We start from the raw sequence: 22,218 nt of genomic DNA, 5'->3' as shown, positions 1-22,218 counted from the left end.
AGAATATGTAATTATTTTCACACTCATGAGCCTATACATTTTTAGGGTTTTCAGTTTCAAGTTCCAGAAACAGAATCTGAAATGATCATGTTGTTTTTACTTTTCACAGTAAATTGAGTAATATAGGAAGTTTGATTTGCGATTTCTAGACAGAGTGCAGTTACCGGAGGAGTTATGAGGAATGGTGTATATTGCTGTGCTGAACTTGCAGAGGACACATTTTTCAATGTCTTCACTTATGAAGGCCAGATCTATTTCAGAGGCAGTGTAAGAATTGTAACTAACTACAGAGTGCCTACAAGGCTCTGTTTTGCTGAGTGGTCCTAGAAACAGAAAACTGCTATTCCCTTTAGGATAGGGTATTTAAGTAGAAACAAAAGTGGTTCTTGCCTTTTGAATGCCCTGTACTGGCTGTCCACTAGAGGGTCTCAATGAGAAATTGTTGGAACAGTGGCTAAATTGTAGCTCAAATGCCTGCTTGGGTTGAATAGTGATGAACCTGGGCTAACTGACGATAGTCTCTATTAAATAATTTCAGTTCTATACCATATATATATTAGTGCCTGGCCTTCGTAAGATGAAGTTTTCTTATTGCCTCAGTTTGTGTGGTCATTTTTTGTCCAGGAGATGTTTCTTTTCTTTAGTGTGAAAAAGGCATGTAAGCAGGCATCAGAAATTTGACCTTCTACCTCTGCAAAAGTGCTTTGCTTGTTTTGTGTTGTCACAGATTCTGGAACTGGTTCACCCTTGGGCAATGTACTTAAAAATTTAATGCACACACCCAAACAAAACCTAACTGTGTACAAAACTTATTTTAACTATCTTAAGGGTGTACAATGTTTTATGCACAATGATTACTGCATCTACACAAGTGCAGAATTTCTCTCTGTAGTTTGGTCATTTCTTCAGCAGATATTGCCCTGCAGCCTCTGAGATAGCAAGATTCTCCATTTATCATGTTAATCAACATACTGAGCATATAAGCAAGCCTTATCAGTTGGCCTAGGGAATCATAGGAACTGCCCGGAGGACTCTGTGAAACTGCCTGAAATTCCCACCCGGAAAACTCCTGTGCCAATTAGTCAAATGCTTTGTTGTCAAGGCAGGTAGCTCAATCACCTTGTCTCAGATCAGTCCTTTGCCTCATATATGCTGATGCTAGCAAGGAAGTTCCTTCATATTTATGAAGATTAATGACCAAGTGCTCTGGGTGTGCACATGGGCACAGCCCTTACACTCAGCTACATCACAATTTTATATCTGCATCTTACGCTTATATCTTTCTTATAACTTAAATTCCATAGTTCTTTCTATGTAAGCCATGATGTCAGTGGGGAATAGTCTTCCATGAGTATTTATAATATTTCTTCAGAACCACCTAACATTTCTACAGTATTCATCAGAGAAGCCTGCTATGGTGATCTTTCTTCTAATCATTTATATCATGTATCATATAATGGATCACTATACTCGGTATCATGAACTAGGAAGCACAGCTTTCTGCAAGCCCATGGTAGTATGCTAGTTTGTCCTGCCTGTGCCTGTGAGCAGCCCTTTGGACAGTCCTGCTCTTGTATAAATCCATTATATACTGTTATAAAATCAGAGAAAAACTGACGGGTTCTATACATCTTCTCAAAGTGACATCAGCTAGAGAGGCTCAGCACCTTGTCTAGATGAGCTTTGACTATCTCCAAGGATAAACACTGCACAGCCTCTTTGGTCAAGCTGTTGAAGTGTCTGACCACCTTGTCTAGTCACTATTTGGTCTGTGAGGATGTTATTGGAGACAGTGTTGAAATCTCCTGGAATGACTCTGCCAGGCTGTGTTGCCCTTCTAGCAGATATTGGGGTGTGTCAAGCTCCTGCTGAGGATCAGGGCTTGCAAAGATGAGGCTAATTCCAGTTGTTGAAAGAAAGATTCATCAGCTTCTTCCTTATCAGGATGTTTGCAGCAGACATCTGCCACAATGTTGTTGAGCCCTCTAATTCTAACACAAATTCTCTCAGCTGGGCTCATTAGCCGTCCTAAGGGAAAGCATTCCCACTCTTTCACTTTTAGGGGCAATTCCCTATCCCTCCATCCTGGCTTGTCCTTCCTAAAGAAGCTGTATCCATCCATTGTGCCTATCCCCCCACATTTCCTAGTTTGACTGTAACCCTGTAAAGCTGTACCTGCACACAGAGCTGTAGTATTTCCCTGTTTTGTTGTCATGCTGCATGCCTTAGCAAACAGGCACTTCAAATTAGCAGCTGCTTCTGCTTCTGCCACAATGCTGTTCTCTTCACCCTTCCTTATCTGCACACATACACTCGAGAAGGGTCACTTTCCACACTGTTCCACAATTCTTGACGTCTCTCTTGTCCACCACAGACTGGATCTTCTGCTTCTCTGTTGGGTCCACCACTTCCTCACTTGAATGTGTGTTGTTATTGTAGTAGTAATGAAATAATTTGAAACACTTGCTAAAGTTCCTTGTGAAGTTTGTTGTAGGTTGGGGAATACACCCAGTGTAATATGTAATTATATAGAGAGAGATCTAATGAGTTAATCAGATTAGATACAGGAGTCTCATGAACTGAACATATTTCTAAGAGTACTGTGGGACATAAATTGCTTCTGTGTAGCCAGAAAACAAAAATTATAAAGTACAGACAGTCTTAGAGGCATATTTGATTAGACATTAGGAAGAAATTCTTGACTGTAATGGTAGTGAGACACTGGAACAGGTTGCTCGGTGAGGTTCTGGACTCCCCATCTCTGGAAGTGTTCAAGGCCAGGTTGGATGGGGCTCTAAGTAAGCTAGTCTAATGGAACATGTCCCTGCCTATGGCAGGGGGTTGGAACTAGATGATCTTTAAGGTCACTTCCAACTCAAACCATTCTGTGACTCTATAATTCATATTCATCTTTCTTTCCTAGTGGAACTTATTTATTTAATTTTTTGATGGTAAATTTGGAATTCCAAGTTAAGTAATGCTGGGTTTTCCAGGCAGTTGACTGGAAAGATCAGGGTCACGTAAAGAGCCAGTGCAATAGGAAATGGCAGAACACTGCCTGTTTTCAGCAGATGCAATATATCAACAGAAGAAAATAATAAACAAGCAAGCATTCACCAGCTGAACTTATGCCGCAGAAGATATAAAAGGAATGTGCCGGAAGAAATACATGAAGACCTCCAGACATTTTATACACACAAATGCAGACTCTGTAGAAAGAGGAACTCTGACTCACAAGTAGCCAAAGGCACCCAGAGTGACTGTCATCTCCTTCGGTAAAGAAAAACAATAAACAGTAAAGTAAAAGAATAGTCCTTAGCAAATGTGGGAAGCTCGAGGTGTCCACAAGCCTGTGCAGGAGTTATTCTGACAGAGGCCCCAAAGCTGAATTATTTGGCTTTGTTACAGGACTTCTTCCCCAGTACCTCCTTCCACAAAGCCTCACACAGCTTAGGAAAAAACAGAAACTGAAAAGAAAAACCTAAAAAAGCTTGAAAGCAAGTGAGGTGATAAACCCCTTCTGGGAATCATCTCTTTAAGGTGCTTTCATATGGAAAAAACCACTGATATTCCTTTTTTCTTTTCCCCATGGAACAAACTATGCTTCTAGTACTGAGACCTTTTTTTTTTTTCAGATTTTTTATTCTTCCTTACGAGAGCACCAGCTATACCACTGCAGTCCATTTTGCTCAAGCACAATCTTTAAAGATTGCTGTTAAAAGATGTAGCAAAGAAATAACTCATAATCCACATTTGTCAGTAAACACGCGCTGTTCTGTGCCATTCCTGAAAGGCAAAACCGTTGTAAAACTAGAAAACAGATTAAGGTAAATACGTGATTGTCACCTTGAACCACCCATCATGCATGTCAATTGGAATGCACCAGAAATTCTGTCTTTAAAAGTCATTTAAGTTTATTTTATATTTTCTAGTAGGTATGAAAGTATTTCTTCAAATTTAACAAAGTCATCGCTTCTATAGAATCATCAGCTAGTGTAAGTTGGAAGGGACCTCCAGAGGTCACCTTGTCCAACTTCCTGCTTAGCACATGAGTGCAGGTTGCTAAGGCACTTTCTGAGTTTTGAATATCTCTGAGGATGGAGATACTCATTCTCTCTGGGTACTTTTTCTGTGTTAGGCCACTCTCATTGTGAAGAATTCTTCATTACACAAACTGTTGCAATTTCCCCCTTTGAAAATTTTGACCATTGCCTCTTTTCCTTTCATGTAGTCATCATTTGCTGGACTCATTCCAGTATGTCAATGATAGTCATCTAGCATGGAGAAAAAGAAATGTATCAGTCCTTGTCATGATTCTGGGCATCTCACTCGGACATGCCATTTACCAAATAATGATGAAGTCAGGTGACATCTGACTTCATCAATGTCACATGAAGTTGTTAATCTTTTTGTGTTATTGTTACATCTACAAATAAGATTTCCTGGCAGTATGCGGCTGCATATTCATACCTAACTTTTTCAACTGGTAACAACCTGGCACCTGATTAAATAATAGAAAATGAGGCAGGGCAGAGCCTTGAAGAATCATCCAGTCACCTTTCTGGAGGAAAAATAATTCTTAATTAAATAATTTGCTATAAATGTTTGTCACTGTTCTTACCATTTTCTATTGATGGATAGGTTGCAGTTTCCCAGGCAACCTGATCCAAAGTTTCATTTTTGTTCTGGTCACAATATTTTCTCCAAAAGTTTGCTCGAATCCCCCTTGCTGTAGTTAAGCGCATTACTTCTTTCCCTTCCTTTTCCTCCTGTCTTCCTCTTTGCAGGTCTCTTTTGCACGTGGAAGACTTTTACCATCACTCATCCTGCATATTTGCTCTTCCTACTTCTACAGTAGATTTTGTATTACTTTTTCCAGATATAGCATGTTTTCTAGTCAACGGATAACATTTTTTTCTTTTCAAGTTTCTCTTCCATAGAGTTCATCTTCAAATGTGGAATCCAGCCTTTGGGCACAGTATAGAAATGCCAGCTACAATGGAAATATATTTTCAATTGTCATAAAAAGGATACTTGTATTTTTATTGCCCACTAAAATTGCAGATAAGTCATTGGGCAGCTTGTGACCTCAATGCAATGTCAGATATTTTTCCACAAAGCTTTCTGCACCTGATTTGTTTCTCAACTCAGTGAAGGAGAGTTGTTACTCTGTATTTGTGCAGTTAGTTGTTACCATCTGTAGTATTTTGCACTTGCCTTTAGTTAATTGCATCACACATAGATAATGTGTTGAATTTCTCTTGGTAATTTTGAACTTTAGATGTGATCTAGTTCACCAGTTTGGTATGATCTGCAAACCTAAACAATAAGTTATTTCTTACTGAAAATTCTGGGATTTATAGGGTCATTATATTTATTTGTCAGCCTGGGAAATAGGGGTGGGCTTTGTACCACCAGAAAGTACACTTTCTGGTATGGACATACAACACTAGAAAATATCTTCAGGATTTGATAACGACAAAACTGGAAATCTATTTGAAAAGACAAAGAGCTGTGAATTTAATCATATTTAGAAGTTCAATAACATTTATTTATTTAGTGAATTTAATTTTCAGCCCTCTCTTGAATTTTGTTTTGATCAGTTTGATCTTTATAGTTCCAATTTTGTTTATGCTTTATTTCAAGGTTCACTATGACTTTGGGCTTAGAAATATCCTGTCTGTTTTAAGAACACTTGGAGCAGTGAAAAGATCTAATCCCCAAGAGCCAGAGAAAACTGTTGTGATGAGAGTTCTGCGGGACATGAACCTCTCCAAACTGGTACTGTAACACTGGTGACTTTACCCAACAGAGTATTTTGTTTGCATTTTTAAGGATCTTTATTGTGCACTTTGAAAAGCTGTTTTTCATCAGCAGTTGGATACATTATTTTGCAGTTTTTAGTATGATTTATAAGTGAGTTGAGAATCAGAATACAGTTACTGTGTGAGCGCAATTTGTCTTTTAAGGAGAGGAAAACACATCATAAGCTTTAGCTGAAATAGTCTTTGGAAATACCATGAGATCCTAGGGGATCTACCTGGTCCTCTAATTGGCTCTTGTTTTTAATTCTTTTTACCCTAAGGAGAGAAAGAAAGAATACATTGTATTAACTTTTAATAATGTCATCAAAGATCCTTCTTAATCCAGAATTTCAATTTATACATTTCTTGGGACTCTGTTGCCTTTTCAGAACATCATAAGAATTGCATTAAGTGAGGTAATTGGAAGCAGCTAACACCTACTTGTATAGTCTAATGTGTTTAGATAATACTATTTAAAGTATTCATCTTTCTTTCTATTGCTGTAATTAAAAGGTTATAGCATGTCTAGACTCTGTGTATTTACCTTGGGAGCCAGTTTGGTGATGGAACCAATTATTCTGTTTCTAATGTTAATCTATTCAGTGCATTGGTATATGTGTTCAAACCTATAGCCATGCTTCAGTGATTTACAGAAGGAAAAAATCATAAAAGTTCTAAGGCAAAGTATGATTGGAATAAATCTTGCTGGCTTATGTAGCAAATGAAGAAATGTGTGTGTATACACTGAAGAAAACTGTATTAAGTTGTTAGAGTTTTTATCAGCCTAAAGTATTTAATTTAGAAATTACTACTTGTGATTTCACTGTATGAAATTCACTTCATAAAACTGATGGATAATTATAATATTTTCTTTGGAAGAGATAAGATTTTCACTGCCGTCTTTTTAACAGCTTATCTTGAAGATTGTTTACAACTATAATAATAATTTTGATGAATAAATAATGTATTTCCCCTTACTTTATCCTTGACAGGTGGATGAAGATGAACCTTTATTTATGAGTCTCATTAATGACCTGTTCCCTGGAATTACTCTGGATAAATCTGGGTATCCTGAACTACAGTCAGCCATCCAAAAACAGACAGAAGAAGCAGGGCTTATTAATCATCCACCATGGATACTTAAACTTATTCAGCTGTATGAAACTCAACGAGTCCGACATGGTTAGCATGCTAGATGAGGCTTTGAGACTGCATTGTATTTGAGACTATATTATATTATCTGCCACTAGAATGCAGATTAATTTCATGAAAATTGTTTTAAAAATTTGAACAGATGCCATTTTTAGAGCCTACGTGGGTATTTTGCTTAGGAAGCTGTTACGACGTTTTTTTAGTGTGCAACGCTTTGTTGTATTATGTTTTTATTGGGAGTATGAGTGTGGCCTTTGGTGATTGAAATTTCTATAGAACAAGTTAAAATTGATACATTAAAATCCAGAAACAGCAATTTTGTTCAGTGTTCTGAAAACAACTGCTGCTCTCAGACAGATTCAGTCATGAAGCTCGAGTATAAAGTTACTGTGAGATTATAATGTTGAGAAGATTACACAAAATAATCTCTCAAACCTTTACTTTGATAGATTCTACCATGTATGAGATATAATTCGAAGTGTTTTCTTTGTGATCGATTCTTGCCATTTATACTGAAGAGAAATAAGCTTTCTTCCTGCTGGATCAGGGGAGTTAGACAAGATGGACTCCAGAGGTCCCTTCCAGCTTCAACCATCCTTTGATTATATGAAAATGCATTTTTACAGTGCAGAAAAGGCCATTGAGTAAAGTTTATCCTGTCCTAGGAAAGGTATCAAAGACAGTAGTAAATCCAGGTTTACAATTCATAGCTCAGTGGAAAAAAAATACCCCCACTTTGAAATGTCCCCCATACCCCTAAACTCTAACTAATGATTTTTTGGTAAAATAAGGGGAAAATATAAAGGAAATGTAACTAAAGCAGCAAAGATTTATGAAGATACCATCCTTCTTATTTTCATGTCATAATAAAAGAATAGTCAGCTTAAACTAATGAAATAAATGAAATACTCCTTCACATACCACAGTCTGAGTCCTTAATGCCTCAAACTTGTAATTCAGACCAAAGAACTGGTTAGTGCTGTGCAGACTTACTAATTTACGTCCAGATCTCTGGATGCAGTGTTCCATATCAAACCATAACAACTATTTCTATATAGGAACCATGGAAGTTTTGATTATTTCAGTTATGATTAAATGTGTCTCTTTTTAAAAGAAGCTGTTTGATTTGTGATACACAACAGCTTCACTGTTCCTCAGAAATCTTCATGATCCACTGTGGTATTCTTCTTAGATGCCTTTTCTCTCCACACATCCTTACTATTCTCCTACAGGAGATCATGCAGCTCCAATTGTCCGAACAGTTGGATGCTCAGACCTTTCTATGACAGAAGTTACTACATTGAGGGAAAAAGATTATCTTTTCCTGATTTCCATTTGTCCTACTCATGAACTTGAATTTACAGAGAGGTCACCATGGGATTTCAAATAATGAGGAAAAATCTGTAAAATTTATTACTTAGTTGAAATACGGCAGTATGTGCACATGAAGTGCTTCTACACACGTACACACGCATACACACATAGAGATTCAGTGCATGGGTCCTGAAATCTGTTTGGCATAACAATTTTGGTTGAAATACCACTGAAACCAGCTGAAAAGCCATTTGGTTAACATTGAAGAGCTTGTATTAGATTTCCCCATATGTAACATATGGCATGAGTAAGCGATTTTCTGAGTCCTCAGATTGTTTTGGGGAATGTCCAGCTCCCTTTAGTTTTAGAGAAAATATCACACAATCTGCATTGCACTGGATTAGGTTTGTAATTTGGGTTTGTGCTTGTTCCACACCTTTGTTGAAGACGTTTTCAAAGCCAACTAAGGATTATGTTATCCAGTTGCCTTTAGGTCTAATAGGAGCTGTCTAGGTTCCTTAAATGACTTTGGAAGTCTCAATTTGAATGTCCCATCTGATTTTGGACAGATTTATTAGGTGATTTAGAAAACATAACAAAAAAAGTTCAACCATAGGCTCAATTTATTATTGAAGACATGATTTATTTTTCTTTGGTAATGTGTATACACTGATGAAATTAAGTGTGGTTGCTCTTAAATGGTTTTATGTAAGAAAGAGGTGTTAAAATGCCAGCATGGATGGATGCAGGTACATGTTTTTGTTACTTTTGCATTGGAAAGATGCACTCAATTTTGTATATCATTGGACAATTCTCATTCTCATTAGATAAATTTAGAAATTACTGCGTTTGTTTGCCACCATTCATGTCAATGTCATTGCATGAGAATATCAAGAGGCAGTTGTGTTTTCCCATTAGAAAAAGGAAAATAACTGCCTGAGGGAGGATACAGACCCACATAGGCTTGCGTATCATACTAGAGAGACATTTACAGAGGCCTTTTAATAATAGTTTCAAATTCTGTTTCAGTCAACATTAAGTGGAATGAGAAACATGCTTATGTATTGGCTTTTGATAAAACAGGGATCATTGATGCAATGAACCATTAAATGGTAGGACAACACATTGACATTTCATTTTAAACCATATTTGTATTGTTTTAAGGTATGATGACTCTAGGTCCAACTGGTGCAGGAAAGACAAAATGCATTAATATTTTGATGAAAGCAATGACAGATTGTGGTGCTCCTCATAAAGAGATGAGAATGAACCCAAAGGCAATCACAGCTTCCCAGATGTTCGGTACCCTTGATGTTGCTACAAATGACTGGACAGATGGTATTTTCTCTACATTATGGAGAAAAACTTTAAAAGCAAAGAAGGTAATGGATGTTGCATCATGATAGACATTTAATACTGTTTCCATAAGGTGTTTCCATGAGTGTCATTATCTGTCATTTATCTGAAAGGTCGTCCATTATAAAATCAAATGGGAATATGCAGTGTTAATTTTACTTTGTGTCTGATGAGCTCAATGTGCACAAGAGTCAGAATTATATACAAATCCCAGACAGCACTAGGCTTCCCAAGCATTTGAGGTTCCAGAATTAATTTAGAAAATATTTTAAGGGGTTTGCTTCCTTCTGTAAGCAGTTTAAACACAAAAGCAAAGTGTGTTCATGTTTTGATGTGAGAACAGGAAAGTCAATTTTCTCCTGTCTGGTTTTAATTCATTGCCACTCTATTTCACTAGTTATATAGGAATGTAAGGCTTTGGTAAGAAACCGATGTAGGCATTTCCCAATTCTCTTATCAAACTTGCAGATCATGTTTCATGGAGTCATAATTACACTCACATCTTCTGAACAGCCACTCAGTTCTGACTTGGAAAATGGGAAGCCTTACATGAAATACTTGGGTAACATCCCACAAGGACTGACTTTATGCCTGTGTCTATGACTGCATTTAGTGGGAAACATTTTCATCCATCTTGATGGATGCTGGGTTGGCTGATGTACTTTTGTAGAAGAAAGATACAATTTTCTGGTTAGTACAGCACAAATTAATTTTTGTCACTGTTTCTTAATATCCTTTTTGTTGTGACACAAGATGACAAAGGAAGAATTAAAATCACTGAGCAAATTATAAATATTGCATTTTTAGATTGCTTTTTTGCTGAGCACCAAATTATGGCATTATTTACATCTAAGAGTACGTTTTCTGATATTACATGAATGTGTATTTTTGGTCAATGTAAGTAGAGTGTGTATGTCTATCCTTTTTTTTAGGGGGAGCATATCTGGATAGTTTTGGATGGACCAGTTGATGCAATATGGATCGAAAATCTGAACTCTGTTCTGGATGATAATAAGACCCTTACTTTGGCCAATGGAGATCGTATTCCGATGTCCCCCAGTTGCAAAATTATTTTTGAACCTCACAACATTGACAATGCTTCCCCTGCCACAGTTTCTCGTAATGGGATGGTCTTCATGAGTTCTTCAGTGTTAGACTGGAAGCCTATTTTAAGGGCTTGGCTGCAGACACTACCTGTTACGTACTCTGACATCCTATGGAATTGCTTTAATGATGCATTTCAGGTACTTAATTAACTACTTCAGAAAAAAATTGCATTTTTTATTCTTTATTTAATGAAACATTGCTGCTTCCTAAGTGCTCTTTCAATTATTTACATTTCTTTGTTTATGTAATAAACTAAAGATGAAGGATTAAAAAAAAGAGAAAATTATCTCTATCATTAATAAATGACTGAAACTATAGCAGATGAATAATCTGGGTGTTTTGGTTTTGCCTCCATACGATAGTTGGCAATGAATTGTTAAACCTGTGATTATTTTATATTGCATGTTGGCAAAAACAGATACTTTCTTTACTTGTAATTTTAATACTGTAATTTTAATTCCTGTTAGGATACACAAAGGAAGTGGATAAACTTCTTCTTTTGTTTTAAATATAAAGAAGTAAATTCAGAAAGGAATCAGGCTAGGTTTACTCTGTGGAACAGGAATGCATTTGGTGCATTAGCTATTTTTAAAAGACATTCTATAATTCAAATTAATCCAGAGTAGTTCTGTGCTCTGTGCTGCTCTGAAGCTCTGACTATAATGCTGGAGTTCTGACTATAGTTGTCTCTTCTGATTTTATTATCCATGTTTCTGTTCCAATGGAAATTTTTGAAACGTCATCTCTTTGATACATTTTCTGACTAAATTGTGTTCAATCAGTAGATCAAAAGCAGGAATCCTGAATGTTTTTCCCCCTATGTCTGGCCTTACCTTACTGAATCATTAGAAAGGTTCCAGCAATATTATGGATGGTTGTACTTGATACTGGGTATAAAAGCATAACCTCAGTAGTATACTTCAATCAAATTGAAATATTAATTTCTGTTTTTGAATGTTTTTAAAGAAATAATTATGCCTTTGCAACCTTTCAGAGTTGTTATCTTCTGATTTCCTCAATATTTGTGAAATAAATGCAACTTCCAACATACCTTGGTTTTCCATCAGCTTGGTCCTGCCTGTTTACTCATTTAATTGGTGTTGGATTTCACAGTGGTTTCTCTTGTAATATTTTTCATTGCTCTTGCATTTTAAAAACATGGTTTTTAATGAACTTTGAGTGACATTTCAGAAAGCTTTTTATAGATCATGATAAAAGCAGTGATTGATATATACTTAGAATGCCCGGAATGTTAACAAATGTCTTCTTTCTACTTTTCATTTCAGTGCACATTTACTTTAAAACCAATGTTTAACAAGCTATTCATTTTGTTCTACCTCCAAAACATAATGATATGACATAGTATTTACTGCAGCAGAAAGAGAAACAATTCTGATAATGAGTTTTAAAATATGCTTCCAAAGTAATGTATGTGGGTCAATTCACTCCTTCTTTGCCACAATTTTATTTATATTTTATGCTACAACTTGCTCTGAAAACATAACAACAACATTTAAAATGCCCAAGCCTGAAGCAATAGCAATAAAGTCCAGAAAAATATGTATTTTATTAGATTAAGAAATGAAAATGCAGTGAAATATGAAGTTAGTTCAGTGCTGAAGGCTGCATTTAGAACTATCAAAATGTAAATGAAAGCTGTCATGCTGGCAGTTTTCTTTCGCTTTTAATGTGCTGTCTTTGCTTCTCAAATAATAGAGGCAATAAAAGTGATTTTACAGATGAGAGTAACACTACTTTTGTGTTCACATGGCTCTTTTTATAGTTATTATTTTCTCCCACATTAAAAAAAAAAGGATAAAATTCAATAAGAAAGTTTTTCAAATAAGTTTCATCAACAGTGGTAGTCAAACCCCAGATATAGACCTTGATGAATTTAATGCTAGTATTAAGAAAAGCATGGATATAAACATCTTAGAAAGATATGATTTTTCAAAGAAAACTATGATTAGACTATAGATGGAAATATAGTAACCAAGGAGACTCAGTCTTAAGTAGACATACAGAGACTTTCTGAAATTAATCTAATCTCAACTAAAATAGATGTAAGACAACTGCTATAATAATTCCAATTTCCTACAAAACACTCTCATTATTTATGCTAATCAAAATAGTATTTGTCACTGAAAGTCTTCATGTTGGATAAAGTAATTAACAAAGTTAACAAAGGTGCAGCAGGTAGCAGTAATGGAGGAGGAAACATCAGAGAATAATAGTTGTGAATCAGCAGAAAGAATATATTCATTCATTTCATGTGTATTATAAATGGCACTGTAAGTCATCATTTTTTATACATTAAAAAAAAATCAAAATCAAAGTACAAAAGACAGAAAGTCCCAAACCAAAACCAATCCAAGTCCCAAACCCAACCTTATTTTGATTTAAGATTATTTCAGAGTCCTTTCTGTTTCCACAGGTTTTTTTTTTTTTTTAAAACAGTGATTGAGGGGCTGGAATTTCCCCCTTCCTTTCCCAATTCTTTCTTCTCAGCAGCATTTCCTGCTTCACAGTAATTTCAAATAAACTCCCATCCCTATAAAAAGACTCTACTCTCTTACATTTAGAAGCTCTACTGCCAATTCCTGGTCTGTGAATGATGCTGCTACCTGTAAGAATCAGAATTGCTTAGCTGATGGAAGTAATTATCTGAGACAGTTTCAAAGAACTGAAATTACTAAAATAATTACCTGAGTGGTGTTATTGAGATTGTCTGTGAAGTGTGAAGCTCAAACCAGTGATGGATGTTATGTGAATAGCATAAGTTTCAGCACATCTATGTATTGTTTAAATGAAAAAATGTAGTAGCAACTTAAGTTTCAGATTTGACTAATTTTCTCCCTCCACATTAAATCTCACATTAATCCAATTTGTGTAAAGGCTGGCATTGCCCCTGGAGCATAGAGCTGAATATATAATCCAAAGGGTTTCTTACCTTTAATATTTTTATGTTAAAATTAATATTACAAGTGTTAATAACTTTGTATTACTGAGTTGTTCTTTTGCTTGTCTAAATCATTTGAGTATATTATGAGCTTCCTGTCCTGAGGAGTATTCTGTAGTCTGAGTTCTATAGTGACTGTACCCTATGCAAAAGGAGTCTTCCTTTCATATGAGCTTTTAGCCTCTGACTTCGTTTTTCAGTCTCCTTGTAAGGGATAGCAATTTCCTCATCCAAATTCTTTAAAATTTATGTATATTTGTTGTGACCCAGCTCATTTTTCCAGTCCCCCTGTCCAAATAATTCATGCAAATTTCTGTGTTAATCTTGCATCCTTTTTTCATTGTTTTAAAAATTGTAGTAGTAATAAAATACTAGCATATGTGGAACTGATTTTTTTTTTCATAAACTCAAAGAAAAAGAAAACATTAAAAAGCCCTTCATAAACTTCAGAAACCTCACTGGAATCATAAGTACCATAAAACTAGTTCTGGTGAAAATTGGGCTCTTGATAATACAGAATACTTTGACGCATGAAATATCTTTATTCTGTGTGTGTCAAATCAATTATTAAACAATTTACAGTGCCCTATGAGACATCTAGTCTATTTTACAGATGAAGAAGCTGAATCTCAGTGAGACTTAGCCCCAGATTCTAAGTGTCTTAGATTTGAATTTCCCACACTGCTTGTGGGCACTCCCCTGTGGCACCCACAACCCCCTCAGTTACTCGGCTGAGCCCCCTATGTCCCACTGGGGGCAAACCAGGCATTTTTGAGGGAAAGCCACAAAATGACAGTGCGCAGAGGTGGTAGCACTTTTGCTTGTCAGCAAGGAATTACAAAAGAAGCAACCTGATAGAGTGGGTGGCATCCCTGCCCATGGTGGGGTGAAGGAATTAGATGACCTCTAATGTTCCTTGCAACCCTACCCATTCTATGATTCTGTGTATGCCCACACTCAGACTGTCTTCTTAGACCACTTATCCATGAGCCTACTCCAGATTAAGAGGCCTAAGTGAGTTTTTTGATCACAATATGTATTTTTGTTGTGTGCATTACCTGGTATTCTAGTGGGATGGAACTCAGGTGGATGGGTAAAAATATTGATTCATTCTCTGTAACAATAAATATCAGCATAGGGCACTTGGAGAACTTCAGTGGCAAAAATGAAACTGAAAAGTGAAACAAGGCTGGTGAGCATGTGGGTAAACAGCTCAGTGATTTTTTTAGAAGTATATAAGTAAATTGTTTATGTCTTTGGGTGATTGAATGTTTCCACTGTCTTAGCTTTCTCCCTGACAAGACATGACATCTATGAATGGAATTCCTCTGAAATTACTGTGTCCTATAGTATCCCTCTTATACTTTCACTTCCCAGAATGAGTGGCCAGTGTTGATTTCCAAAGATTACGAGGGCAAATGGAACCCATAGGGAGAGAGTTATATTAAAGATTGTTGAACGAAGGTAGAAGTAGGTCATAATTTACATCAGTCCGCACTATTGGATGGCAATTGATATTTTAAAACTTTGCACTGCAAATCTCAGGAAGGACTTTACATCAATTTGAAACTTTGCTCAAGATGTCGCAAAACACTTGACAGAGGCAGACACAGTAGCCATCATTATGAAGAAACCTGAGGAAAGTCCAACTTCCATTAAAACAAATTAAAAAAAATATTTTTGGATCTTGCCAGGATTCTACAGGAAAATGAGAATGTTGGTTTCAAGAGGGACTGGTACAGTATGGTGCAGTCAGAACATATCAGACAGATAGAAATTTATAGTGGTGAGCTTGTGCATTGTATATATATGTATCATCAGTGCTTTTATCTTCCTATACAAAAATGTCAGTGGTAGATTAAAATCTCCAGCGGAGAGCACAAATGGCAGGCAGATCCTTGAAGTAACTGAAAAGCAGTCTTCAAATTGCTCTTCAGGAAATTACTCTATGGAGCTCATACAAGTAGCTCTGCTGACTCTGGTACATCAAAGTTATTTTCCTAATATGCTATTGTTAGAAAAAATTCATGGTCAAAGACTGAATATTTATAAGCCCAGAAATGGGGAAAAATGTTGTTTTGAAGGAAAGTTTAGAATATATTTGAAAATAAGGAATTGGTCTCATCTAAGAAAAAATCATACCATTGAAACTGGTAAAGAAATCTTTAAATAATGTTTTTTTCTTCCCAGGATTTGATGGATTTTGTTTTCTCTGCTGTGACACCAAAAATGTCGATTTTAGAATGTATGTACATCAAGCAAGCTATTGACCTCCTACAGGTAGATATGGTATCCATTTTTCTCTCTCAGATTCTGTGATTTTTTGTAGGAGGGCAGTAGTTCTGTACTGCATCCACTTTGCAGGGTTTGCTGCCTGGCCGAGACGAGAAGCAGCTCAGTGAGGAACATATTGCTCGCTTGTTTGTTTTCGCTGTGATGTGGTCAGCTGGAGCCCTTCTGGAGCCAGATGACAAGCTGAAAATGGAGCTGTTCCTACGGAAGCACTCTGCAGTGAAAGAGCTTCCAGCTGTGAATGGAGAGGAAACCATGTTTGAATTTGGTATCAATGCCTGTGGCCAGTGGGAGCACTGGTCAAAGAAGGTTCGTACACTGCAACATGCTAAGCTTTCTTAATGGGTATACAAAGTGTATTTGGTAAGAGACATTTTATTTCAAACCCTACATAATTTGGTTGGGAAGATTAACCCTACCAAATTCTCCAGAGCTTCTTTTTTTTGAATGATATTTTTCTTTTCCCGTAAATGTCTTCAGCAAAGAATAGAAACGTGCATTTGAAATATCTTTGGAAGTGAAACAGAAGTGATCTTAACTCTGTCTACTTACTCTATCACCTTACTCTTTAAGAAATTCCAGCAAGGAAAAGCTTTTATCAGGTACCGGAGGAATGAAAATATCCTGTTAGTCTACCACCCATTTAGAAAAGCATGGCAAGATGCTGATTGATTATGAAAGGATACTTGGCTTTCAGGCAGAAAAGTTTTGCTGATGTAAATTTTATGAAGTACATTTGATTTTGTGTTCTGATGCAAAGTGATTCTGTGGGTAGGTAGGAATTCTCAAACTTTTTGCATGTCTTTCTTATGCAGGTCCCTGAATATATTTATCCTAAAGATTCAGTCCCAGAATATACTTCCATTCTAGTTCCAAATGTAGACAGTGTCCGAACAGACTTTCTAATGCACGCTATCATGAGGCAAGGAAAAGCTGTTTTGCTAATTGGGGAACAAGGAACAGCAAAAACTGTTATGATTAAGGTAGGTGGAATGGAAAAACATATGTAATATATTAGTATGATAACATTGCAATAATTGACATTGGCACCAATATTAAGTGGAAGTTGAGAATAGTTTGGTTTTTCTTCAGAGTACATACTAGAATTCTTACAGAGGCATGTTGCCAGTACTCACATGGACCACAAGCAAAAACCCCCAAGTCTTTTATATAAACTTTTATATAAAGGTTTCTTTTAAACTTTGCTAACTGTGGCCACAAGGTCAGATGATAAATGCTCTTTCATATGCTTTCTTTTCTTTTGAGTAGTCAAACAGAAGATTTTGCTAAGAAGATGGTGATCCTTGGAGGCTTTTTTATTTTCCTGTGCTTTATCAGTGGTGCCATGTGTGAACTGGTCTTTTTACACCCTTATTGCACAGCCTTTCTTTAAAAGCCAAATGAAGAGAAAAATAGAGCTTCCTTCTTTAGTCAGGGTGGTTTTCAGAGGGTAAATTTACTGTTTATTATCTTGTCTCTCAATTTCTTCACTGAAAATGACATGTTTGTTCTCTAGAAAAAAATAACTACAGGATTGCTATTAAATTAACAAGGACAGGTTTAATAACTTAATATAGAAAAATCAGTAATCAAAAGGCTGAACAAACCCAGATGTCTTACCAAACTCAGCATCCCTTATTTAAAAAAGTGGAAGCATAGTGTTTTTCATTAGGGTTTCTGTGTTTTTCAGGGGAGTGTGTGGATTCTTTGATCAATGAGAGGTAGCTAAATAAAACTAATCTACTCTTGGGACAGCTGACTTGGCTATACAAGCATCTGTACCTCCACTGGAGGATTTGCAGAGGTCCTGAAATGGAAAATAGCTGAAAAACACCGGTCTAAATTGACCTTTGGCTTTCTTAAAATCTGGAGCCATTTTGTGTGCCCCGGCCATGTTGTCTCTGAGCCCTGACAGAGAGTGAGTTGTACCCCTGCCAGCAGCAATTAATACTATTTTTTCAGCATAGCTGTCCATGCCAACAGGCATGCCGGTGTAATGTCAGCTTGTGTTCCTGGCACCAGCTGGAGAACTATTTTTGCAGAGTGAAGAGGCGGGGTCTGGGTGGTGGTCTTGGTATTCCGCATGCTGGATTTTGTTCAGATACTGGCAACCTCCAGCTTTCAGCTGCCATTCCTGTCCCTAAAAATAATTGGAACTGATTCTTGGGAGTTGCTTATGCTGAGTCTATGCTATAGAGCAGAGTATGTTCCTTACACAAGGGAGCATAATGCCAGCAGATATTTCATCTCGTGTAAGGTTAGGAGTGAGTGTTAACTGCCTTCACAACTGTTCCCCTTCTGCTTTCATCTTCTGTAGAATTTTGCCTTACTACACCTTGTGGAAAAGAAATCTCCAGATATAAACAGTTCATTTCATGAAAAAGTGAAAGAGTCTTACTATAGAGCACTTCAGGTAGTAATCTGAATTAATCGGAATAATCCTCAGTGTTGAGTAAACCATCAGTATAAATCAAAATAAAGAACTTGAAATGGAATGTTAATTTAAGACCTTTATTCTCTGTACTATTAATTCATGAATTGCAAAAAATTTTAAAAAGTGATGTTAAACTGGTAAAGGACAGTTGAAAATTCCCTGACAGTTTAACTAACAAAAATAATCCTATCCAAGACCCTTTTCTTTTTTGAAGATAGTTCTCATTTCTGTACTGTGCAATATTACTGTTACCATGTAAACATTCTGAAGTGCCATAATGAATAAAACACAAATGTGTTTTTTGAATGGTTGAGAATTCGTAGTTGCAGTTTGTTGACCTTGGCCAGCTGCAAGACCCTCACCCAGCTGCTGGTTCCCTCCCCCTCCTCAACAGTAAAGGGGTTGAGGTAAAGACAGGGAGATCTCAACTCACAATTACTGCTATGGGAAAAACATTTGTCTTGGGGGACACTTAAAAAATTTATTTCTAATTAAAAATAGAATTAGATGGTGAAAAACAGAATATTGAAAATACCCTCTTCTCACACCTCTCTTCTTCTCAGGCTCACCTTCAGTCCCTCATCTCTGACTCCTCTACCTCTTCCCTGGCCAGCAGTGCAGCAGGATGATACAAGGGCGCTGTGGTCAGTACATAACAGCTCCCCTCTGCCTCACCTTCCTCCTCACATTGCTCCCTCCTCCCACATGGGATACAGTTCTTACCAGAGCTGCAGTTCCTCATGAGCTGTTCCAGCGTGGGTCCTTCATGGGGTCACAAGTCCTGCCAGCAAACCTGCTCCTGTGTGGGCTTCTCTTTCCAGGGGTCTGCAGGTCCTGCCAGGAGCTCCAGTGTGGGCTTCCCAAGGGGTCACAGCCTCCTTTAGGCATCCAGCTGCTCCAGTGTGAGGTCTTCCATGGGCTGCAGGTTAACCTCTGTTCCACTGTGAACCTCCATGGAATGCAGGGGACAACTTGCTTCACCATGGTCTGCACCACAGGCTGCAGGGGAATCTGTGCTGGAGCACCTCCTGCTCTTCTTTCTGCTCTTGCTTTGGTGTCTGCAGGCCTGATTTTCTCACATTTTTTTGTGCTTCTCTCTCAATTGCCAGGCAGCATTTTGCCCTTCCTGACACAGGCTGAGTGTCTCCAGTGGGTCTGCTGGAGGTGGCTGGAACCAGCTGTGTCTGGCATAGGGAAGCCCCATCCTTTTCTTGCAAGAGGCTGCCCCATAGCCCCTCTGGCAGCACCTGGGCACCTGCACTTGGCACATGAGCTTTGCAATTTGTAAATTGTTGGAGCCCTGAGGAGAGATCTGAGCACTGACCTGCACCAACCCCTCACCTGTCAGGAGTACATGCCAAAGACAGGACTGTTGCATATACAGTGCACATGTAGGTTGTCATTTATGTCAGGTCTGAAAAAAACCCTATTTCCGAAGGGCACCTTTTCTTGAGCTGCTGTCACTGTATCAACAAAATTGACAATATTCATCAAAATATTTTGAGGGGATTTAGCTGTGTCTTCCTTTATGTTGTCACAGTAAGTGTTTGTCTCACTGGAGTTGTTCTTACAGCACTTCATCAGCAATGATACAGATTTCTTTTTCTGAGGTGCCAAAATGGGAACATTTGTAGTCAACCCTCTTTTATGGATAGGAATTTAAATTATATTCAACTTCATCATCATTGCAGAAGAATGGAATCTTTAAAAAGAAATTAATGTTGGAAATATGGAACTTTTAGTACTATTTCTAAGCTCCAGAACTTTTCCTAAACAAAATATTTCCTATGCTATATATTTATCCCTCGGTGTGACTCCAGGGTTACATATTTTTATTATAAAACCTCACTAAATATGAAAAGTGGAACTTTGTTGTTTTGGGGCATCCTCAGCAGCTGTGGGAATTGTACATATTCATAAAATTCAAGGATTTCTTTCTTCATTAAGAGAAGATAGCTATCAGTAAGTGTGATGTAGCTGGGTTTAATTTTACACTGCCATTCCTTTGCACTGCTTTTGTTTTAAGAGTTTTGATGTCGTAGTGTAAACATGAAAATGGATTTGGTTTTTCTCTTGTTCTTTGCTGTCTGCTGTAATAGATCATCACTAACAGCTTAAATTTAGAAAAACCCTGACAATTGCTAATGCAAAGTTTATTTGCATCTTGAGTTGGCACACATCTACTTGTAATACTTAGTGAAGTCTATTAAGAGTTTATAAATTTTAATACTTAAAAAATTAATGCAAAGCATTAACTGACAGTTTGTTTGAATTTCAAGTTGTAGATGGTGCATTTACTTAAATAAACTGTGTTTGGAGATTTTGAAGTTAATAGCAGGACTGAGATTTTTGCAGGGCTGCTGAGCATCTGCATCTCCTTTTGTCTGAATTCACCTGGAGTTACTGGTGCACTTGACTTAAAAGTAGTTTATCTTGCAGAATTACACAAGCAAGTATGATCCTGATGTTCACTTGACCAAATACCTAAACTTTTCTTCTGCAACTCTGCCACATATGTTCCAAAGGAGCATAGAAAGCTGCATAGGCAAAAGAATGGGCACTACACACGGTCCTCCAGCAGGGAAGAAAATGACTGTCTTTATTGATGACATCAACATGCCTCTGATTAATGAATGGGGTGATCAGGTAAAAGGAAAATACTAACTTTTGGGAGTTGGTGGTCTTACCATTGTTGCTGATACTGATCAATGGGTTGAAAAAATGGGACAGGTTAGAAAAAAGATATCTTAATATGGATTAGAACAAATACATTTACTAAAAACAATTTCCCCAAGCCAGTTTTTGAGATGACTAGCAAGCTGTCAGTCCCAAAAGATCAAGGATGGTGTCAAGCCACTTGGTGCAATCACTGTAGTATTTAAGCCTTTTGGTTTGGTTGCATACAAAGCTGGTAGGATTTCCAAACTAGCAGTCCTGAGAACCAGTTTGGGAAAGGAAGCATGCAAATCCAAGAAACACTCAGAGATTTTTCTTTGATCTGCTCTGGACTTTAAATTGCAGTAACTATTATGCGAAATCTAAGCTGGTGGTGAGTCTAAAGAACAAGACTTACGAGAAGTGGCTGAGGAAACTGGGGTTGTTGAGCCTTGAGTAAAGAAACTTTGGGGGAGATCTTGCTGCTCTCTTCAGCTACCTGAAAGGAGATTGTAGTGAGGTCGGTGTTGACAGGACAAGGGGAAATCGCTTCAAGTTGCACCAGGGGAGGTTTAGATTGGATATCAGAGAAAAATTTCTTCACCAAAAGGGTTGTTGAGCCCTGAAACAGATTGCCCAGGTAAGTGGTGGAGTCACCATCCATGGAGGTATATAAGAGAGGTGTAGATGTGTCACCTGGGAACATGGCTTAGTGGTGGATTTGGCAGTACTGGTTCAATGGTTGGACTCGATCAAAAAGGTCTTTTCCAACCTAAACAATTCTATGATCACAGTTGACATTAAAGACTAGCAAGCTGTCTTGAGGTATTGATAAAAGAATACTTATAGACCAATACCCTGAAAATCTGACTTAAAAAAAAAAAATCTGCTGAGAAAAAGCAAATTTTCTGCTTTTGGTATGGCTCTGTAATTGTGTTCTCTCACTGCCTGTGTACAGGTGGACATGTGACTACACTTTGTGCTAAATTAACCACTCTTTGTCACTATCTGTCTGTGTCAGTCTGAAGCTATAGCCAGGATTGAAAATTTAAAGTGCTGGTTTTTCTTAAATTGAAATTATGCAAATCCAGTTGAATGTCTGACTTCCTGTCCACAACTACTTAGCACATGAAGCTTACATAAAG

The 22,218-nt window shown here is 37.3% G+C and overlaps 1 protein-coding gene across 1 annotated transcript in view; it reads left to right on the top strand.

Annotated features, from left to right (window-relative positions):
* Positions 1-22,218, top strand: part of LOC104685832 (dynein heavy chain 5, axonemal-like) — a 147,599-nt gene that overhangs the window by 54,944 nt on the left and 70,437 nt on the right. The window contains exons 42-49 of the mRNA XM_019282583.3: positions 5,647-5,781; positions 6,797-6,986; positions 9,435-9,652; positions 10,559-10,870; positions 15,883-15,972; positions 16,057-16,293; positions 16,800-16,967; positions 20,858-21,064. Coding sequence (XP_019138128.3) covers positions 5,647-5,781; positions 6,797-6,986; positions 9,435-9,652; positions 10,559-10,870; positions 15,883-15,972; positions 16,057-16,293; positions 16,800-16,967; positions 20,858-21,064 — 1,557 coding nt within the window. The remainder of the gene's footprint in view (positions 1-5,646; positions 5,782-6,796; positions 6,987-9,434; positions 9,653-10,558; positions 10,871-15,882; positions 15,973-16,056; positions 16,294-16,799; positions 16,968-20,857; positions 21,065-22,218) is intronic.

This window comes from Corvus cornix, chromosome 2 (assembly GCF_000738735.6).
Source record: "Corvus cornix cornix isolate S_Up_H32 chromosome 2, ASM73873v5, whole genome shotgun sequence".
NCBI lineage: Eukaryota > Metazoa > Chordata > Aves > Passeriformes > Corvidae > Corvus > Corvus cornix.
This window is presented reverse-complemented; position numbering and strand designations above follow the sequence as displayed.